The 22,511-nt window shown below is 45.1% G+C and overlaps 1 protein-coding gene across 1 annotated transcript; it reads right to left on the reverse strand.

The window, feature by feature from the left end:
- Nucleotides 1–239: 239 nt before the first annotated feature.
- On the reverse strand, nucleotides 240–20,146 carry EPCAM (epithelial cell adhesion molecule). Its single transcript, XM_045369368.2, has 9 exons — nucleotides 19,874–20,146; nucleotides 15,214–15,321; nucleotides 14,737–14,977; nucleotides 13,508–13,573; nucleotides 11,408–11,471; nucleotides 8,490–8,591; nucleotides 7,567–7,767; nucleotides 2,054–2,098; nucleotides 240–693 (listed from the first exon to the last, which is right to left on the reverse strand). Exons 1-9 carry the CDS (start codon nucleotides 19,947–19,949, stop codon nucleotides 652–654), a joined length of 945 nt encoding a protein of 314 aa, XP_045225303.1. The 5' UTR covers nucleotides 19,950–20,146; the 3' UTR covers nucleotides 240–651.
- Nucleotides 20,147–22,511: the final 2,365 nt, after the last annotated feature.

A 22,511-nucleotide genomic window follows, 5' to 3' on the forward strand; every position in this document is an offset into this window, starting at 1 on the left:
TAACAAAGCACACCCTGCACAGTCCAAAATCCTTTAAACCTTGAGTCACCACAGCACATGTCTCTTGCAAGGACAAGGTTGGGGGTAGGGTCACAGATTAACAGCATCTCAAATACAGAACAAAATGGAGTCTCTTATGTCTACTTCTTTCTATATAGACACAGTAACAGGCTGAGCTTTCTTTTCCCTACAAAAAAGAACAAGAACAAGAAGAAATTTGAAATGTCAAAGTTAAGAAATTCAGTTTAAAATGTTTTATTTCATAGCTCATAAAAAAGTATGTATGTACAAGACTCAAGTAAATAGAAAGGCAGCTTTCAATCACAAATCAGATAGTTTTTCAAACTCTACTGTGGAAGCATATTTAATACACACATTTGAACGCTACACATAAAACATTTTAACTATGCAGTCCAAGTTCTGGATTTTACATTAGATCTGCATATATAAGACACTTGTGGTCAAATTTCAAGATTGGTAAAGGCCATTTCAAGCTGCTTATATTTTGAGTACAGGTTTCACTATTACAAATATATCATGTTAAACTAACAAACTCATGACCTTCAAAGATGTCTTCGTCCCATGTGCACACATTTGTAATTTGCGTCCATTTGATATTTCCCTTCTTTTATAATCTTCAAATTATAGTAGTTACGCATTGAGTTCCCTATGTATCTCACCCATCTCCTTTATCTGAAACAGGAAAAAGTACAGAAAAAAATTCTAAATAATTTTTCAATCTTTTGTTCACTCTGAAAATAGTACTAAATAATAAAGTTAAAGGAACACAAGATGATTTTTTTTCCACATTTATAAGACTTATTTAAATAAAAAAAGAAAAAGTTATATTGCAAGGAAACACACATTTAAGTGTTTTCAAGCTTCTATTTAGAGACAAGATCGCCAAAGTGACTAGGGCAAGTTGGAGGTAAGCTAGATCTTTAAGAATAAGATTTTTATTAAGTGCATACTATTTTTAAGATTAGGAAAACATTGATTTACTTTCTATTATCAATCTTTCATTTTATATGTGGGGAAACTCAAGTTCAAAATTAGTGTTTGTCTCAGATCACACAACCAGTTACAGGCAAACTGAGACGATGATAATGACTACTACTACTCTGCTGACAAATATTTTCTTATGTGGCAAGCATGGGACCAACACTTTACACCGATTATGTTTAATCCTTGCAACAGGTCTATACTATCTATTATCCTCATTTTACAGATGAGGAAACATGGAGGCTTAAAGAAGTTATACAACTTTGCCCAGCCAAACCCAGGTCTGTACTGTTCTGCACTACAACACTACATTGTCTTTCTGCCTGTCTGTTACAGTTCAATTCAGGTTAGCCTTCTAGACTTGTGGTCACCAAACCAAATAAGCCAGATGACCTACTACGGAATGGGAAAAAAATGCTAGAACTTTCTGGTTCTATTAGATTTTTTCCAATATTCCTTTACGTTTCTATTTTTATTACTTGCTAAAATATTAGTAAGTGGCCCATATACAAAGATACACAAAAATTGACAGATATATGAAAAATGTTAATGATAGGGTTCAAGGACAAGTGTTCATATTCAATTCCAAGGGACCAAAACACACCAACAATCTGACACTTTGATCTCATACTAGTATAGATGACTAGTTAGTACACAATAGATGTATTATGACAAATTAAGTTCATATTAAATGATTATTTCACTGGCATAAAGATAACAGATCATTAGTCACAATGAGTTTCTCCAAGGTGAATCCACTGGAGTATGCCTTTAGAAGCTTCTACTAGATGTTGACACTTTGTAAAATAAAAACCATAGGCTTCCCATTCCACTCTTCTATGAGGCAAAAATCAATAGATGGTGATCTGCCATGGAACTCACACAAGAAGATTTAGGTAAGAGCACATTCTAAGACTGTCCCTAAGACCCTAAAGAAAACAGTATAAAGGGACTCCAGTATAACTGAAATGCATCAGTGTGTAGGAAGGTAGAGTGACTAGGAGTAACAGATTCAACAGGGCCTTTCTATTTAGGTAAGTAATCCATTTACCTCAGCCTTCTCATACTTTGCCATTCTCTTCTTTCTGGAAATAACCTGAGTGGAAGAAAGACAATTACTGTTTTAGGACTGCTACTCAAAAAAAGGTTATCTAAATTGACATATATGCTTTTAATGGACATAATTTTGATCTGAAAAAAAATTAATTTTAACATCTATCCATAAACATTTATTGTTTCTTAAATTAAAAATTTCATGCCAGTGCAGGGGCTCATGCCTGTAATCCCTGCACTCTGGGAGGCCGAAGTGGGAGGATCATCTGAGGTCAGAAGTTTCAGACCAGCCTAGCCAACATGGTGAAACCCCATCTCCACTAAAAATACAGAAATTAGCCAGGTGTCATGGTGCGCGCCTGTAATCTCAGCTACTCAGGAAGCTGAGGCACCATAATTGCTTGAACCCGGGAGGCAGAGGTTGCAGTGAGTGGAGATTGCACTGCTGCACTCCAGCCTGGGTTACAGAGTAAGACCCTGTCTCTTAGAAATAAATAAGGTGAGCCAGGTGTGGTGGCTCATGCCTGTAATCCCAGCACTTTGTGGGGCCAAGGTGGGAGGATCACTTGAGGTCAGGTGTTCAAGACCAGCCTGGCCAACATGATGAAACCTCGACTCTACTAAAAATACAAAAAAATTAGCCAGGCGTGGTGGCAGTCGCCTATAGTCCCAGCTACTCCGGAGGCTGAGGAAGGAAAATCACTTGAACCCAAGAGGCGGAGGTTGCAGTGAGCCGAGATGGTGCCATTGCACTCCAGCCTGGGTGACAGAGCAAGACTCCATCTCTAAAAAATACATACATACATACATACATACATACATACATACATACATAAAATAGGCCAGGCACGGTGGCTCATGCCTGTAATCCTACCACTTTCAGAGGCCAAGGTGGGTGGATCACTTTAGGTCAGGAGTTTAAGACCACCCTGGCAAATATGGTGAAACCCCATCTCTACTAAAAATACAAAAATTAGCCAGGCGTGGTGGCATATGCCTGTAATCCCAGCTACTTGGGAGGCTGAGGCAGGAGAATAGCTTGAACTCAGGAAGCAGAGGTTGCAGTGAGCCAAGATCGTGCACCATTGCACTCCAGCCTGGGCAACAGACGGAGACTCTGTCTCAAAAATAATAAAATAGTGGCCAGGCACGGTGGCTCACGCCTGTAATCCCAGCACTTTGGGAGGCCAAGGTGGGCGAATCACGAGGTCAGGAGATCGAGACCATCCTGGCTAACACGGTGAAACCCCATCTCTACTAAAAATACAAAAAATTAGCCGGGCGTGGTGGTGAGCGCCTGTAGTCCCAGCTACTCCGGAGTCTGAGGCAGGAGAATGGCGTGAACCCAGAAGGCGGAGCTTGCAGTGAGCCGAGATTGTGCCACTGCACTCCAGCCTGGGCAACAGAGCGAGACTCCGTCTCAAAAATAATAATAATAATAATAAAATTTTCACTACTAAACAAAAACAAAGTCTACCACGACAAGTGAAACAAACCAAAATAAATAAATAAATAAAAGACAATGCTGGATCCAATGGGAGAACAAGGAAGGAAGGGGAGGAAGGGGAGGAAGGGGAGGGAGGGGAGGGAGGGGAGGGAGGGAGGGAGGGAGGAAGGAAGGAAGGAAGGAAGGAAGGGAGGGAGGGAGGGAGGGAGGGAGGGAGGAAGGAAGGAAAGAAGGAAGGAAGGGAGGGGAAAAAAGGAAACAATGAATAATCTTTTTTTTTTTTTTGAGACGGAGTCTCGCTCTATCACCCAAGCTGGAGTACAGTGGCGTAATTTTGGCTCACTGCAACTTCCGTCTGCTGGGCTCAAGCAGTTCTCCTGCCTCAGCCTCCTGAGTAGGTGGGATTACAGGTGTGCTCCACCACGCTCAGTTAATTTTTGTATTTTTAGTAGAGACGGGGTTTCACCACGTTGGTCAGGCTGGTCTCGAACTCCTGACCTCGTGATTCACCCACCTCGGCCTCCCAAAGTGCTGGGATTACAAGCATGAGCCACTGTGCCCGGCCACAATGAATAATCTTTAAAGAAATTTAACAGTTTAGGCCAGGCACGGTGGCTCATGCCTATAATCCCAGTACTTTGGGAGGCCGAAGTGAGTAGATCACCTGACATCAGGAGTTCGAGATCAGCCTGGCCAACATGGTGAAACCCCATCTCTACCAGAAGTACAAAACAATTAGCCAGGCATGGTGTGCACGCCTGTAGTCCCAGATACTTGGGAAGCTGAGGCAGGAAAATGGCTTGAACCTGGGAGGCGGAGGTTGCAGTGAGCCGAGATCATACCGCCGCACTCCAGCCTGGGTGACAGACTCCATCTCAAAAAAAAAAAAAAAAAAGAAAAAGAAAAAAGAAGCCAGGCACAGTGGCTCACGCCTGTAATCCTAGCACTTTGAGAGGCCGAGGCAGGTGGATCACGAGGTCAGGAGTTCGATACCAGCCTGGCCAATAAGGTGAAACCCCATCTCTACTAAAAATACAAAAATTAGCCAGACATGGTGGCCGTCTTCTTGGGAGCTGAGGCAGGAGAATCACTTGAACCCGGGAGGCAGAGATTGCAGTGAGCCGAGATCGTGACACTGCACTCCAGCCAGGGCGACACAGCGAGACTCCATTTCTTTTTTTTTTTTTGAGACAGAGTCTTGCTCTGTCATCCAGGCTGGAGTGCAGTGGTGCAATCTTGGCTCACTGCAAGCTCTGCCTCCCAGGTTCACACCATTCTCCTGCCTCAGCCTTCTCAGTACCTGGGACTACAGGTGCCCGCCACCACGCCCGGCTAATTTTTCGTATTTTTAGTAGAGACGGGGTTTCACCGTGTTAGCCAGGATGGTCTCCATCTCCTGACCTCGTGATCCGCCCGCCTCGGCCTCCCAAAGTGCTGGGATTACAGACCTGAGCCACCACGCCCGGCCAGCGAGACTCCATTTCAAAAAAAGAAGGAAAGAAATTTAACAGTTTGGTGTGCATTCTTCCACATCCTCCTTTTCCACACCAATACAAATATCATATATATATACATGCATCTAAGTTTTGGGGTCTAAAAATGGGATCATGCAGTATCATCACCACCTGTGCACAGCCCGTATCAACATCATAGCAACCATTCCAGATCCAAAGGTAAAGATCGAACTCATTCATTCACATTATTCCCTATCGTAGATACAATAAATACAATTTACTCTCTTACTGATACACACTCAGGCTATTTTTCAGATTCACTTTTTTTGTTGTTTGTTTGTTTTTATTCCTTTTTTGAGACGGAGTTTCGCTCTTGTTGCCCAGGCTGGAGTGCAATGACATGATCTCGGCTCACTACAACCTCTGCCTCCTGGGTTCAAGCGACTCTCCTGCCTCAGCCTCCTGAGTAGCTGGGACTATAGGCATGCACCACCATGCCTGGCTAATTTTGTATTTTTAGTAGAGACAGGCTTTCTCCATGTTGGTCAGGCTGGTCTTGGACTCCTGACCTCAGGTGATCCGCCCACCTCGGCCTCCCAAGGTGCTGGGATTATAGGTGTGAGCCACCACGCCTGGCCAGATTCACCCTTACAAGCGATGCTATGATACAATAACTGAATGTGCTTCCTTATTGCACTTGTGTTTTCATTTATTTCTACAGGATAATTAGACTTCCAGCATTAACCACTCGTGTTCATTTGCCATCTGAAATTTCTATTAACTGTCTATCCCTACCTGTTGTAATTCTTTCTTTAGGTTTCCTCATCAATTTGTAAGAACTCTTTGTGTATTATGTATAATATCCATTCTTGCTTTATGCACCATATTTTTTTCATGCCCATCATTGACATTTTTTACTTTACAGTTTCTTTGCCATATAAAATGTTTAGTTTTAATGAAGCCAAAATATATATATAGGACTAGGTGCAATGGCTCATGCCTATAATCCCAGCAGTTTGGGAGGCTAAGCCGGAAGAATTGCTTGAGCCCAGGAGTTCAAGACCAGCCTCGGCAGCCATAGCAAGACCTGGTCTCTACTAAAAGTTAAAAAATTAGGCCGGGCGCAGTGGCTCAAGCCTGTAATCCCAGCACTTTGGGAGGCCGAGACAGGTGGATCACGAGGTCAGGAGATCGAGACCATCCTGGCTAACACGGTGAAACCCCGTCTCTACTAAAAAAATACAAAAAACTAGCCGGGCGAGGTGGCGGGCGCCTGTAGTCCCAGCTACTCGGGAGGCTGAGGCAGGAGAATGGCATAAACCCGGGAGGCGGAGCTTGCAGTGAGCCGAGATCCGGCCACTGCACTCCAGCCTGGGCGGCAGAGTGAGACTCCGTCTCAAAAAAAAAAAAAAAAATTAGCCAGGTATGGTGGCAGGTACCTGTAGTCCTTGCTACTTGGGAGGCTGGGTCAGGAGGGTTACTTAAGTCCAGGAACTGGAGGTTGCAGTAAGCTGTAATCATGCCACTGCACTCCAGCCTGGGTGACACAGCAAGACCCTCTCTCTAAATATACATACACATATGTATCATGGATTCCAGATTTCTTGCCTTACATGGTTTCCCCTACCACAAGGTTGTACAAACATTCCATCAATTAATTTTCTTGGGAATTGTTTTACTTTTTTATATTTTTAAAAATGTAAATGTCTTTGAACACGGATACACTGCCCAACTCCTTTCCTACTGCTGTGCTCGGGACATACCACCCTCACACAGCTGGGCAACATGGCCAGCCTGGTGGAGTGAAATAGGAATTCAACTTTTGTTTTGTTCCAGATGGAGAGCCAAACATGGTTGATTGAACTGGAAATCTGTTTCCAAATACCCTCAAACCTGTTTCAGAATTCTGTTGTGTTAGTAAGATTTCTTTCTTTCTTTCTCTCTCTCTCTCTCTTTCTTTTTCTTTTTGAGACAGAGTTTCGCTCTTGTTTCCCAGGCTGGAGAACAATGGCGTGATCTCAGCCACGAACTCTGCCTCCTGGGTTCAAACGATTCTCCTGCCTCAGCCTCCTGAGTAGCTGGGATTACAGGCATGCGCCACCACGCCCGGCTAATTTGTATTTTTAGTAGAGACCAGGTTTCTCCATGCTGGTCAGGCTGGTCTCAAACTCCCGACCTCAGGTGATCCACCCACCTCAGCCTCCCAAACTGCTGGGATTACAGGCGTGAGCCACGGTGCCTGACCCCCCCTTTTTTTTTTTTTTTTGAGACAGGGTCCTGCTCTGTTGCCCAGGCTGGAGTGCAGTGGTGTGATCATGGCTCACTGCAGCTTTGATCTCCTGGGCTCAACTAACCACTCCCACGTCAGCCTCCTAAGTAGATAGAACCACAGGTGCAAGCCATCACGTCTGGCTAAGTTTTGTATTTTTGGTACAGATAAGGTTTTGCCATGTTGCCCAGCCTGGTCTCAAACTCCTGGGCTCAAGTGATCCACCTGTCTCAGCCTCCCAAAGTGTAGCGATTACAGGTGTGAGCCACCGCACCCAGCCATTATTACTTTTTCTTGAAAAAATATACCCTTAAATGAAATTTTACTTGTTTTGTACTCACCAGCACAACAATTCCAGCAACAATTGCTATCACCACAACCACAATAACAGCAATAACACCAGCTTTTAGACCCTGCATTGAGAATTCAGGTGCTTTTTCATCGACATAATAAATTAAAGTTTGACCAGGATCCAGATCCAGTTGTTCCCCATTTACTCTCAGGTCCATTTTCTTAGAATGAAACAAGGATTCACCTTTAACCTTTATTGAAAAGGAGAAAAGGAATTAAAAATATTTAAGAAAACAAACCATGGTCACATATAATTACATACAAATTGTATGCCAAAAGAACCGCTGCCAAGAATCTTTATGGTTTTAGTGATAACAATCTAATCTATTGGAACTTTAAAAAACTGTTTATTACAGGAACCTTTCAACATACACGGAAGTAGAAAGAGTAGTGCAATGACGCCCATGTACCTATCACCCAGATGCAAGGACATCAACACACAGCCTCTCTTACTTCATCTTTTCTTCCTTCTATCCCTTCACCCCCACCCAGATTATTTTGAAGCAAACCTCATATTTCAGCAGAAAATACTTCACTATAATACATTAAAGTTTAAACAAAATATTTTAATCATACCAGTTACACAGTCTTTTTAAACAGACTGTTATTTGTGTAAATTATAAATATCATAGGGGAGCATATATGTACAAACTAAGTAACTACCAAGTAGATAATAAATAAGAATTATAAGAAACAGAGGAGATATTTTAGGCAGAACAATTTGATAAGAGGCATAAATACACAAACAAGTAAGATGCATGTGAGTGACAGGGAGGACAAAATTAATGGCAGCAGCAGAACCATTTGGTTGATCTATAAGTGGAGAAAAAGGTGATGAAATATATTTAATTCATTGAGGCATGATAGACTACATTCCTGAACACAGGAATAGAATAAAGAAGATTATACTCACATCTTTTTCAAAATAATAAGCCACATCAGCTATGTCCACATCATTCTGAGTTTTCTGAGAAGAATTTTGAACCAGATCAATAGTGATAACATTATCCTCATACTGGGGAAAAAAATTTGAAAAATACAAATTAACACTAATATAGTCAAAATCATTTGAAAATAACATTATTTGAGAATCAGAATAGTCAGTGTTTGATTTTCTGTAATCTACATGCATCGCTGTTCCTTTCCATTAGTGGATAATTAAGTTGCTCATTAATCGAGAAATCTTTGGGAGGTCTCTAAATCTATCAAAGGGAAATAAGACAGCCATGAAACCAAACATAATTACAATGCACAATTTTTCCTAAGAGAATTTTCTTATATTGAAAAGGTTTTTTTTTTTTTTTTTTTTTTTTTTTTTGAGACGGAGTCTCACGCTGTTGCCCAGGCTGGAGTGCAGTGGCGCGATCTCGGCTCACTGCAAGCTCCGCCTCCCGGGTTCCCGCCATTCTCCTGCCTCAGCCTCCTGAGTAGCTGGGACTACAGGCGCCCGCCACCGCGCCCGGCTAATTTTTTGTATTTTTAGTAGAGACGGGGTTTCACTGTGGTCTCGATCTCCTGACCTTGTGATCCGCCCGCCTCGGCCTCCCAAAGTGCTGGGATTACAGGCTTGAGCCACCGCGCCTGGCCGAAAAGGTTTTTAAGTAAGATATGAAAGTATTTTATTTGGATTAGAACTACTTTAAAACTAAAATACTAGGCCGGACGCGGTGGCTCAAGCCTCTAATCCCAGCACTTTGGGAGGCCGAGATGGGTGGATCACGAGGTCAGGAGATCGAGACCATCCTGGCTAACACGGTGAAACCCCGTCTCTACTAAAAAATACAAAAAAACTAGCCGGGCGAGGTGGCGGGCGCCTGTAGTCCCAGCTACTCGGGAGGCTGCGGCAGGAGAATGGCGTAAACCCGGGAGGCAGAGCTTGCAGTGAGCTGAGATCACCCCACTGCACTCCAGCCTGGGCGACAGAGCGAGACTCCGTCTCAAAAAAAAAAAAAAAAGAAAGAAAAAATAAAATAAAATATTAAGAAATGCAAGGTAAGGTCGGGCGCGGTGGCTCATGCCTGTAATCCCAGCACTTTGGGAGGCCGAGGCAGGCGGATCACCTGAAGTCGGGAGTTCAGACCAGCCTGACCAATATGGAGAAACCCCATCTCTACCAAAAAGACAAAATTAGCCAGGCATGGTGGCACATGCCTGTAATCCCAGCTACTAGGGAAGCTGAGGCTGCAGAATCACTCGAACCTGGGAAGTGGAGGTTGTGGTGAGCCGAGACCACGCCATTGCACTCCAGCCTGGGCAACAAGAGCAAAACTCCGTCTCAAAAAAAAAAAAAAAAAAGAAATGCAAGGTAAAACGCAGTATGCATTTACCATGTTGTTGTTTTTTTTTTTTTTTTTTTTAGACGGAGTCTCGCTCTGTCGCCCAGGCCGGAGTGCAGTGGCCGGATCTCAGCTCACTGCAAGCTCCGCCTCCTGGGTTTACACCATTCTCCTGCCTCAGCCTCCCGAGTAGCCGGGACTACAGGCGCCCGCCACCTCGCCAGGCTAGTTTTTTGTATTTTTTAGTAGAGACGGGGTTTCACCGTGTTAGCCAGGATGGTCTTGATCTCCTGACCTCGTGATCCGCCCGTCTCGGCCTCCCAAAGTGCTGGGATTACAGGCTTGAGCCACCGCGCCCGGCCTTACCATGTTGTTTTTAAAGAGTAAAAAAAGTATATTCTTTCTAAAGAGTCTTGAATAAATTTATTTATTTATTTATTTATTTTTTTGAGACGGAGTCTCGCTCTGTCACCCAGGCTGGAGTACAGTGGCCGGATCTCAGCTCACTGCAAGCTCCGTCTCCCAGGTTTATGCCATTCTCCTGCCTCAGCCTCCCGAGTAGCTGGGACTACAGGCGCCCACCACCTCGCCCGGCTAGTTTTCTTGTATTTTTAGTAGAGACGGGGTTTCACCGTGTTAGCCAGGATGGTCTCGATCTCCCGACCTCGTGATCCGCCCGTCTCGGCCTCCCAAAGTGCTGGGATTACAGGCTTGAGCCACCGCGCCCGGCCAAGAGTCTTGAATAAATTTATACTGCCTTTAAAGAGTTTCATCACACTATTCAAGTTTCTTTTTTTTTAAAACCAGAGTTTAAAGAGTTAAATAAGGGCTAACTGGTTAAGGACCAGTTCCTGAAAGCAGAGAAGATGGGAGCTCCAGTAACATCCTAAAGTAAATATGCACCAAAACCATATTTACTGAAAGTTATTTTGGTGCATATTTACTTTAAGATGTTACTGGAGCTCATCCACAGGGACAGGTTCTCCAGGAAAAGAAAACTCAAATGTTTTAGGGATACTAAGAGATACTACATTTTCTTGAGGAGTAAAACTAGGCTTTTCAAAGGCTACGGAAGGAAAACAACGATAACCAAAAACAACGGGCTGGGCTTTGTAGCTCACACCGGTAATCCCAACACTTTGAGAGGCTGAGGTAGGCAGATAACTTGAGGCCAGGAGTTCAAGACCAGCCTGGCCAACATAGCAAAACCCCGTTGACACTAAAAATACAAAAATTAGCTGGGCATGGTGGCGCGTGCCTGCAGTCCCAGTTCCTCAGGAGGCTGAGGCACGAGAATTGCTTGAACCTTGGAGGCAGAGGTTACAGTGAGCGGAGATCTTGCCACCACACTCCAGCCTGGGGAACAGAGCAATAGTCTGTCTTAAAGAAACAAACAAACAAAAAACAGTAACAGGAAATTCACATTAAGTACCCAAGATCTGAAACTGTTGCTCTAAGTGTATTTAACCACCACTTAAATCACTGGCTGTCCTTATACTCAAAACATACTGTCTCACCAACCACCTGCTAAAGCTCACTTATTAAAAAATCATACCAAAATATTTGTGATAAATTTTGGATCCAGTTGATAACGCGTTTTGATCGCCTCCTCAAGTGCACTGTAAAGAATTTAAAATCTGTATTAAAAAAATATGTTTGTACCACACAACAGTAAGAAGCACTACTCTTAAAGCAGATAGCTCATGGTGTAGAATTGTCATTCAAGTTAAAATTTTTCTGCCATTTTGCAACTATCATAATAATAATTGATTCAGGCTAGAATCATCCATTGATATTCAAACTGCTGGGTGCCAGTTTAATTAGAAAAAGAACATTTACTTAATATCCAAGTATCTGCCCATAGATTACTTATGGATTACAAAGGGAGAATGGTAACTTCACAGTGGAAAAACCTGGTGGATACCACTTTAACCAAAGTTTACATTACTAGTAAAGGGACAAGCTGACATCACGCAACTCCTAATGTGAAGTACTACAAAGGACACAAGATAGCATAAGTAGCTTTCCTGTCAAAAATGCATAATGTGTTTTTAGTTAAGAGGAAACATCAAGGCCCGGGTGAGGTGGCTCATGCCTGTAATCCCAGCACTTTGAGAGGCTGAGGTGGGCGGATCACCTGAGGTCAGGAGTTCGAGACTAGCCTGACCAACATGGAGAAACCCTGTCTCTACTAAAAATACAAAAAAAAGGCCGGGCGCGGTGGCTCAAGCCTGTAATCCCAGCACTTTGGGAGGCCGAGACGGGTGGATCACGAGGTCAGGAGATCGAGACCATCCTGGCTAACACAGTGAAACCCCGTCTCTACTAAAAATACAAAAACTTAGCCGGGCGAGGTAGCAGGCGCCTGTAGTCCCAGCTACTCGGGAGGCTGAGGCAGGAGAATGGTGTGAACCCGGGAGGCGGAGCTTGCAGTGAGCTGAGATCGGGCCACTGCACTCCAGCCTGGGTGACAGAGCGAGACTCCGTCTCAAAAAAAAAAAAAAAAAAAAAAAAAAAACAAACAAAAAAAAATACAAAAAAAAATTAGCCAGGCATGGTGGCGCATGCCTGCAATCCCAGCTACTCGGAAGGCTGAGGCAGGAGAATCACTTGAATCTGGGAGACAGAGGTTGCGGTGAGCCATGATTGCACCATTGCACTCCAGCCTGGGCAACTTTGTTGGGAAACTCCAACTCAAAAAAAAAAGAAGAAACATCAGACAAATCACAATTTGAGGGACATTATATATAACAACTTGCCCATGTTCTTCAAAAATAGCAAGTTCATGGAAGACAAAGAAAGGCCAAGAAACTGTTCAATATTAAAAGAGACTAAAGAATCATGACAACGAATGTGATACATGATCTTGGACTGGGTTCTGAATCAGAGGGGAAAAATTACCACAAAGGACAATATTGGGAAAATGGGTACAATGTGATACAATGTTAAATTTCCTGGCCTGGTGCAGTGGCTCACACCTGTAATCCCAGCACTTTAGGAGGCGGAGGTGGGAGGATCACAAGTTTGGGAGTTCGAGACCAGCCTGGCCAATATAGTAAAACCCCATTTCTACTAAAAATACAAAAATTAGCTGGGCGTGGTGGCAGGCGCCTGTAGTCCCAGCTACTTGGGAGGCTGAGGCAGGAGAATCGCTTGAACCCAGGAGGCAAAGGTTGCAGTAAGCTGAGATCATGCCACTGCACGCCAGCCTGGGTGACAGAGCGAGACTCCATCTAAAAAAGAAAAATTCCTAAATTTGATCATTGTATAGTGGTTTATATAAGAGAATGCCTTTTGTGCTTAGGAAAAGATACACTAAAGTACTTAGGGATAATGGGGCCTGATATCTACAACTTGCTTTCATATGCTTCTGGGAAAAATATTTCTACATGCATAGATACACTGATATAAAGCACACACACATATTCATCCACACATACATATATAAAAAGTAAATATGCCAAAATGTTAATTGGTGAATCTGAGTGAAGTGTATTCCTGGAATCTCTGCGCTATTCTTGTAACTCTATTTCAAGTAACTTTGTTTTTCAGAAATATGAAAAAGCATTTAGACTTGGCTTTTCAAATGGTGTAGGATGGAAGATTTGAGCCACCAATTGCGCAAGAATAATATGATGCATTTCATCGCACTTACGTCCGCAAACTTTGAACATCATAAGGTTTTTCTCTTGCTTTGTGTTTTAATTCAATGATGATCCAGCTATAAAGTAAAAAGACAATGCCAGTTGACTATAACTCAGTCTTTTATACTATTTTCCTAATAAGCTAATACTAAAATTCTTGAGTTATAAGGACTAAGAGAAAAAAAATTTATGCAGTAGCTATTCCCATAATTTATTCCCTTACACATCCTTCATAAAGGACACACCCAGGAGGGAACACCCTTTCTAATACTGACCCTCTGTTCTCTGGACACAATACATAAGGTTACATGAAGTCAAGGTTTAGCTGGCAGTGTTGTGCCCTGTTCAACTGAAAAGATGAAAAGCCATGAAAGGGCCAGGCACAGTGGCTCACACCTGTAATCCAGCACTTTGGGAGGTGGAGGTGGGTGGATTGCCTGAGGTCAGGAGTTGGAGACCAGCCTGGCCAACACGGTGAAACTCCGTCTCTACTAAAATACAAAAATTAGTCAGGTGTGGTACAGCTGCAGTCCCAGCTACTCAGGAGGCTAAGGCAAGAGAGTTGCTTTAACCCAGGAGGCCGAGGCTGTAGTGAGCTAAGATTGTGCCGCTGCACTCCAACCTGGGCAACAAGAGTGAAACTCTGTCTCAAAAAAAAAAAAAAGAAAAGAAAGGGCACAAAGAGAAAATTGACAAGGATGCTCCAGAAGACCAAAATAGAAAAACAGGAAGTGCCCACTTTGGTCCTGACATCCTTTCCAGTTTCTAGTGCCTTCCAATGAAGTCTTTTTTTGCTTAAGCTAGCGTGAGTAGGTTTCTGTTCCTTTTCATTAAACAATCCCTAAAGCATATCTCACTTTTAAAGCACAATAAATGAGCAAATACATAGGTTAAATTACATACATTTAATACTAATGCAACTATGAAATACTGAATAATGTTAAGTAAAGATATAAAAGAAAAATTATACCTAGTATGCTACCATTTACGTAAAAATAATAAAACAGATACATAACACATTCATCAACTATCTCTGGAAGGTTATAGAATAATCAATAACGTCAATTCTATGGAGGTCCACTGGGTAGCAGTGGGGACTGGAATAAGAAGGAAGCTTTTCACTGGACACTCTTTATCTTCTGAATTCTAAACCATGAAATCATATTACATAATCAAAAATAAATTTAATTAAATGAATCTGAACAGCATGAAAACAAGTAGTATAGGCAGCCCCACTCACTAGGTTCTCACTCGCTCAGAGCAGGTTATTTCAGTGTCCTTGTCAGTTCTTCTGACCCCAGCAGTGTTCACACACCAGCACGTGGAGGTGCCGTTGCACTGCTTGGCCTTAAAGAGCCCGCTCTCATCGCAGTCAGGATCGTAAAGGCCATCATTGTTCTGGAGAGCTCCTTCAGGTTTCGCTCTTCTCCCAAGTTTTGAGCCGTTCATTTCTGCCTTCATCACCAAACATTTGGCAGCCACTGAAAAAGAAACCTTAATGCCAAACTGAAAAATAACCGATTTCATGATTACAGGAAAAAAAAATTAACTATAAAGTTCCAGGGTCAAAGATTATTTGAAACTTATGTGTTCCCACACTTACTTTATAACATGATTCAGATTTAAGCCAGTAAAACTCTTTCCAACTCAAGGCACATCAATTAAAGAAGTATTAAGTCAAAATAAAGCTTACAGGTAATAAGGATATTTTACTCACGCTTTGAGCAAAGGACAGTATTTTGTGCACCAATCGAAGTACACTGGCATTGACCATTGTCATTCAAAAAGCAGTTTACGGCCAGCTTGTAGTTTTCACAGACACATTCTAGAAAATTTAAAAAAACAAAAAAACTACTTTAAAATATGGATCTATTAACTCTCATGTCCCTGCTAAGTTATATAGCAATAATAATGCCTTAAAGTTACAAGGACACAAAACCTTAAAAAGTGGTCCTGAATGTTTTATTTTTCAGCTATAGACTACTTCCTAAGTGCCTGGCACTTGCAAAAGTCTGCATACTGTATACAGACACATAGTTTAATCTACATGCATTCCTGTTTTGATTTTTTTTTTTTTCCTTTTTGAGATAGGGTCTCACTCTGTGGCCCAGGCTGGAATGCAGTGGCACAATCTTGGCTTACTGCAGCCTGGACCTACTGGACTCAAGTGATCCTCCCCCATCTCAGCCTCCCAAGTAGCTGGGACTACAGGCATGCACCACCATGCCTGGCTAATTTTTTACTTTTTGTAGAGTCGGGGTTTTGCCATATTGCCCAGGCTGGTTTTGAACTCCTGGCCTCAAGCAATCCTCCCACCTCAGCCTCCCAAAGTGCTGGGATTATAGGCATGAGCCACTGTGCCTGGCCTCCTGTTACAATTTTTTAAAACAAGAACACAGCTCTCCAAACATCATTTATAGCTTTGTCTTTGTGAAACTCCCAGTCCTAGCTCTTTCCTCACTCCTGTCCTGCTAAATAACATCCCTGTTAGTCACTGCCTTTTTTTGTTTTTCTTCTTGAGACAGAGTCTCACTCTGTCGCCCAGGCTGGAGTGTAGTGGTATGATCTCAGCTCACTGCAACTTCCATCTTCCAGGATCAAGCAATTCTCCTACCTTAGCCTCCTGAATAGCTGGGACTACAGTGGTCCGCAACCACGCCTGGCTAATTTCTGTATTTTTAGTAGAGATGGGGTTTCAGCATAATGGCCAGGCTGATCTCAAACTCCTGACCTCGTGATCCGCCCGCCTCAGCCTCCCAAAGTGCTGGGATTACAGGTGTGAGCCACCGCGCCCGGCCTTTTTTTGTATTTTTAGTAGAGATGGGGTTTCACCATGTTGGTCAGGCTGGTCTAGCATTCCTCACCTCAGGTAATCCACCCACCTCAGCCTCCCAAAGTGCTGGGGTTACAGGCGTGAGCCACCATGGCCAGCTGTTACTGACTCTTTTACAAAAAAATCAACAATTGGCCGGGCGCGGTGGCTCAAGCCTGTAATCCCAGCACTTTGGGAGGCCGAGGCGGGTGGATCACGAGGTCAGGAGATCGAGACCATCCTGGCTAACATGGTGAAACCCCGTCTCTACTAAAAATACAAAAAACTAGCCGGGCGTGGTGGCGGGCGCCTGTAGTCCCAGCTACTCGGAAGCTGAGGCGGGAGAATGGCGTGAACCCGGGAGGCGGAGCTTGCACTGAGCCGAGATCGCGCCACTGCACTCCAGCCTGGGCGACACAGCGAGACTCCGTCTCAAAAAAAAAAAAAATACAAAAAAAAATCAACAATTCAATTCTAGGATCTGCAAATCCTCACCTTCTGTCGCTCTCCCACCCCATTTTCTTAAATGAGGGATGTTTCCTTCGGGGCTTAACAAGAACATATTCAATCTTTAAACCATTTTATATCTTAGAAAAATTACACTTTCTTTTTTTTTTTTTTTTTTTGAGACGGAGTCATGCTCTGTCGCCCAGGCTGGAGTGCAGTGGCCGGATCTCAGCTCACTGCAAGCTCCACCTCCCGGGTACACGCCATTCTCCTGCCTCAGCCTCCCAAGTAGCTGGGACTACAGGCGCCCGCCACTTCGCCCGGCTAGTTTTTTGTATTTTTTAGTAGAGACAGGGTTTCACCGTGTTAGCCAGGATGGTCTCGATCTCCTGACCTCATGATACGCCCGTCTCGGCCTCCCAAAGTGCTGGGATTACAGGCTTGAGCCACCGCGCCCGGCCAGAAAAATTACACTTTCAACTGCAGTTATAGTCATCCCTGTAAGTGAGTTTCCTAACTAAATTAAATCCTAGTATCTGATTTAGAGAGTGATACTAAGCAGCCTATTCTGGGTTATTGATGTCAGTTTAATAGTTTTGTCCTTAACTACCTCAAAAGTTCATTTAACTGCGAATTGGCAAGACTATCTAATTCCTTTTGTCTAGTTAAAAGAGCACAGTCATTAAAACAAAAATTATCTCCTCAGTTCAACTGAAGAGGGAAAAAAAGAAAAAGCTAGCACGACAAACCAGAGTTTTTATATTGATCCTTCGTATCCCAAGTACTCTAAGTTGACTCTAACTTTTCCCTGTTCAAGTTATAATCGATATGAACCACCTTTAATCTGCCCAACACTAAACTCAATAGTGGGGTCACAAAAGGGGAAAATACAGCACTTGCTCTCAAGCGTTTAAATCTTCTGCAGCCCCATCCTGTACATGTTTAAAACACATCGTTCATCCCTAAGGGGCGTGAAATTTAAATCAGACCAGTCAGGTGCAGACTTGGAGAACAAACCTGTAGTAGCTATGACCACTTTAAAGCAATTTAACATTAAGTATGTAGTCACAGATTGAAGCTAGAAAAACATGAGTTGACTAAACTGCATTACTTTGAGAGTATAATTACTGAATTTAGGCCACTCCGTTGGTGAAAGTATAAAAGCCCTTCCAGAGAGCTTTGGCAAACGCCACTCCACTTCTAGGCACCATCTTACAAATAAATCAAGAGATGCCGGACCTGTGGCTCATGCCTGTAATCCCAGCACTTTGGGAGGTCCAGGTAAGAGCATCACTGGAGCCCAGGAGATGGAGGTTGCAGTGAGCTGTAAATGTGCCACTGCACTCCAGGCTGAACCACAGACCGAGACACTGTTTCCAAAAAAAAAAAAGAGAGAGAGAGAGAGAGAGAGCGCGAACCAGCAGCCAAGTTGTTTATTCCACAGTTAAGCCAAACTACATGTCTAACATTTGAATAATGGTGCAACATACCAGTCACCATTTTAAATCTTGTTTTTAAGGCCGAATGTGGCGACTCATGCCTGTAATCCCAGCACTCTGGGAGGCCCAAACCGAGTGATCACTTCAGCCCCGGAGTTCGAGACCAGCCTGGGCGACATAGTGAGGTCTCGTCTCTACAAATACAAATATTCGGCGGGCGCGGTGGCTCACATCTGTAATCCCAGCACTTTGGGAGGCCAAGGTGGGTGGATCAGCTGAGATCAGGAGTTCGAGACCAGCCTGGCCAACATGGAGAAATCCCGTCTCTACTAAAAATACAAATTAGCCGACCGTGGTGGTGCATGCCTGTAGTCCCAGCTACTCAGGGGGCTGAGGCAGGAGAATCGTCTGAACCCAGGAGGCGGAGGTTGCAATGAGACGAGATCGCTCCGTTGCACTCCAGCCTGGGCAACGAGCGAAACTCTGTCTCAATAATAATAATATGTAATAATAAATAAACACAAAAATTAGCCAGGCATAAAGGCTGAGGCAGACTGATGGTCTGAGGTCGGGAGGCAGAGTCTAGAATGAGTCAAGATCGTGCCCTTGCACTCCAGCCTGGGCGACAGAACAAGGCTGTTTCAAATAAAAAAATAAAATAGGCCGGGCGCGGTGGCTCAGGCCTGTAATCCCAGCAGGCCTGAGCCACCGAGCTCCGGATCACGGGGGCGGATCACGAGCTCAGGAGTTCGAGACCAGCCTGACCAACATGGAGAAATCCCGTTTCTACTAAAACTACAAAAATTAGCCCCGGGTGGTGGCCCGCGCCTGTAATCCCAGCTACTCTACTCAGGAGGCTGAGGCAGGAGAATCGCTTGAACCCGGGAGGCAGAGGTTGCAGTGAGCTGAGATCGTCAAGCCTGGGTGACAGAGGGAGACTGAGTCTCAAAACATAAAATAAAACAAACAAATAAATAAAAAGAAAGATATACCTAATTATTAATTATGGGATTCTCAAAATTCTGGGATTATAGGTTTTTACTCTTTACGGTTATTGTTATTTCTGCGTTCCCTACAATAAGCTTGGCATTACTCATATGATCCTTAGAAAAGGGAAAACACCCACACGCCCCGTGTAGTCCAGGCCGCCTGGCGCGCGCAGGTGCATAGCGGCCCTGGAGGCCTCCGTGCGGGCACCTGTCCCCGCCTGAGGCCCACATCCGGGGCCCGCTGTCAGTGACAAGGACAAGGGCAGGCCAGCTGGTCCTTGTCGCAGAGACTCGGCCACCGGCTGGGGCTGTTTTGGAACCCCAAGTCCGCCCCGAACGGAGGAGGTCCGTGCGCCAGGGCGCGAGGCACCGGTTCGGTGGCCGCAGGAAACCCTGGACGTGGCCACTCCGTTCGCCACCTGTCCCCCGCCTCCGCCCCGGTCCATTTCCCTACCGAGGCGAGCAAAGCTGCAAAGTGAGGCTGCTCCCCCGGACCACGCGAGTGAGCGCCCCCTCGCCATTTCCTACCGCTCGGAGGGCCTGAGCCGGGGCACGGCCGCGCCGTCCGGTCTCCAGGCTGGAAAGCGCGGCTTCTTGGTCCCCTCCCGATTGTTCCCGTTTCGGGGGCCGCGCGCCGCTGCCCCCCAGCCCAGCCCAACTCCACAACTCTGCTCCAAGTCCGCGCCTCACCTTTCTGAGCTGCGGCAAAACTCGCAGTCGCCGCCGCAAGCAGAAGCCCGAACGCGAGGACCTGCGGGGGCGCCATGCTGCGCGCGCGCCGAGAAGAGGGGCGCAGGAGGAGCCGGGGACTCGCGGGAGGGCGTGCGCCGGGAGTGGGGCGCCAGGAGCCGGCCGGGCAGCGCGAGGCCTGGGGCGCGCAGGTCCGCGTCGGGAGGACAGCGACTAGGAGGTCCCCGGACCGCGTCGAGGGTGCTCCCTCGCCGAAGGTCTAGCGCTCTGTGCGCGCGGCGGGGCGGAGCGCAGACCTGCCCGACCTGGCGGCCCCGCCTCTCGGCCCCTTCCCGGGACTGCTCACCTCTGGCAGCCGGTGGTTGGCCATGAGTCACCGCCCCGGAGCGGGGAGTGACTCCCTCCCCCAGCCCCGTCGCGGCCGTTGGGGCACCGCCCCCTCCACAGGTGTAGGCCAGCGCGCCCCGCCCCGCCCCAGGTGCTTCATCTCCATGGCGGCGTTAGGGACCTTTGGTGGCCTCCGAGGAGGTTTGAAGATTCTGTGCTGAGACTTCATTTTAACCGGAGGAGCGCTATTCTGAATCCTTGAAGAAAGGGACCTGGGGGAAAGGGTGCGGGGACTGGATAGAGGAAGGTGGAGGCTAAAGGGAATACAAACACAAGCAGAGAACCTTCCAAAACACTGTGAAAAAGACCTTTGAGCTTTTACCTGGCAATTTAATTATACTCCTTTGAAATCAGAAAAAAAAAAAAAGAAAGAAAAGAGAGAAGAGGAAAGAAGAAATCTCCTTGGCGTTCTTGGGAAGAAAATGAGTGTTTCTTTATAATTACTCTTAATAATTCTTTTCTCGTTTTCATAAGCATTTCTGGCACTTGAAGATGTAAGAAAAGGTGTTCCCAGGCCGGGAGCGGTGGCTCACGCCTGTAATCCCAGCACTTTGGGAGGCCGAGGCCCGCGGATCACCTGAGGTTGAAAGTTCGAGACCAACCTGACCAACATAGAGAACCCCTGTCTCTACTAAAAATACAAAATTAGCCGGACGTGGTGACACATGTCTGTAATCCCAGCTACTCGGGAGGTTGAGGCATGAGAATAGCTTGAACCTGGGAGGCGGAGGTTGCAGTGCGCTGAGATCATGCCATTACACTCCAGCCTGGGCGACAAGAGCAAGACTCCGTCTCAAAAAAAAAAAAAAAAAGAGAGAGAGAGAGAGAGAGAAAAGGTATTCCTATAGAGTCAAATACTAAGAACCGAGATTATTTCGGGTTTTGGATACTATTAAAGGACAATATTGATGAGGCCTTTGGAAAGAAAATATAGGGAAATAGAAACAAAGGACAGTAATCGATTTCCGTGCAAATGAATTCAAATCACAACACACTATATTATTACAATATTAAAATAATTATAAAGACTTCATATATATACTATTTAGCGAGGTGGGCAGATCACGAGGTCAGGAGTTTAAGACCAGCCTGGCCAACATGGCGAAACCCTGTCTCTACTAAAAATACAAAAAAAATTTAACCAGGCGTGGTGGCGCATGCCTGTAATCCCAGCTACTCGGGAGGCTGAGGCAGGAGAATCACTGGAACCCGAGAGGCAGAGGCTGCAGTGAGCCAAGGTCATGCCATTGCACTCCAGCCTGGGTGGCAGAGCAAGACTCCATCTCAAAAAAAAAAAAAAAAAAAAAAGCCTGGCACGGTGGCTCATGCCTGTATTTCCAGCACTTTGGGAGACCGAGACTAGCAGATCACGAGGTTAGGAGATCGAGACCATCCTGGCCAACATGGTGAAACCCGTCTCAACTAAAAATACAAAAAGTAGCCAGGTGTGGTGGCAGGCGCCTGTAATCCCAGCTACTCAGGAGGCTGAGGCAGGAGAATCGTTTGAACCAGACAGTCGGAGGTTGCAGTGAGCTGAGATCCAAATGCTGCACTCCAGCCTGGCAACAGAGCGACACTCCATCTCAAAAAAAAAAAAAGAAAAGAAAGGTAAAAAAGGAATTTTAAGATTTGCTAGGTTTGATTAATTTCTACAAGCATATGTCAAATCAAAGCTTATGTTTTTTTTTTTTTTTTTTTGGAGACGGAGTCTCGCTGTGTCCCCCAGGCTGGAGTGCAGTGGCGCGACCTCGGCTCACTGCAAACTCCGCCTCCCGGGTTCACGCCATTCTCCTGCCTCAGCCTCCTGAGTAGCTGGGACTACAGGCGCCCACTACCGCGCCCGGCTAATTTTTTGTATTTTTAGTAGAGACGGGGTTTCACCGTGGTCTCGATCTCCTGACCTTGTGATCCGCCCGCCTCGGCCTCCCAAAGTGCTGGGATTACAGGCGTGAGCCACCGCGCCCGGCCAAAAGCTTATGTTTATATTAATCATTTCTGTGTTGTATTCGGTTGAAGTGTAGGCAAGTTGATTAATGTAAATAGTTATGCTGTTATAAGTACCTCTACAGTTTGTTTTGTATAATTTACTTTTTTTTTTTTTTTTTTTTTTTTGAGACAGAGTCTCGCTCGTCGCCCAGGCTGGAGTGCGGTGGTGCGATCTCGGCTCACTGCAGGCTCCGCCTCCCGGGTTCACACCATTCTCCTGCCTCAGCCTCCCAAGTAGCTGGGACTACAGGCACCTGCCACCATG

This window comes from Macaca fascicularis, chromosome 13 (genome assembly GCF_037993035.2).
Source record: "Macaca fascicularis isolate 582-1 chromosome 13, T2T-MFA8v1.1".
In the NCBI taxonomy this organism is placed as follows: domain Eukaryota; kingdom Metazoa; phylum Chordata; class Mammalia; order Primates; family Cercopithecidae; genus Macaca; species Macaca fascicularis.

Excerpts from the sequence above, each read along its gene's own strand:
- EPCAM (XM_045369368.2), bottom strand. The coding sequence starts at position 19,949 with ATGGCGCCCCCGCAGGTCCTCGCGTTCGGGCTTCTGCTTGCGGCGGCG. Across the intron at positions 11,472-13,507 it reads GATGTTCAAAGTTTGCGGAC|TGCACTTGAGGAGGCGATCA; the intron begins GTAAGTGCGATG and ends AATTCTTTACAG. Across the intron at positions 2,099-7,566 it reads TTGCTGGAATTGTTGTGCTG|GTTATTTCCAGAAAGAAGAG; the intron begins GTGAGTACAAAA and ends TCTTCCACTCAG.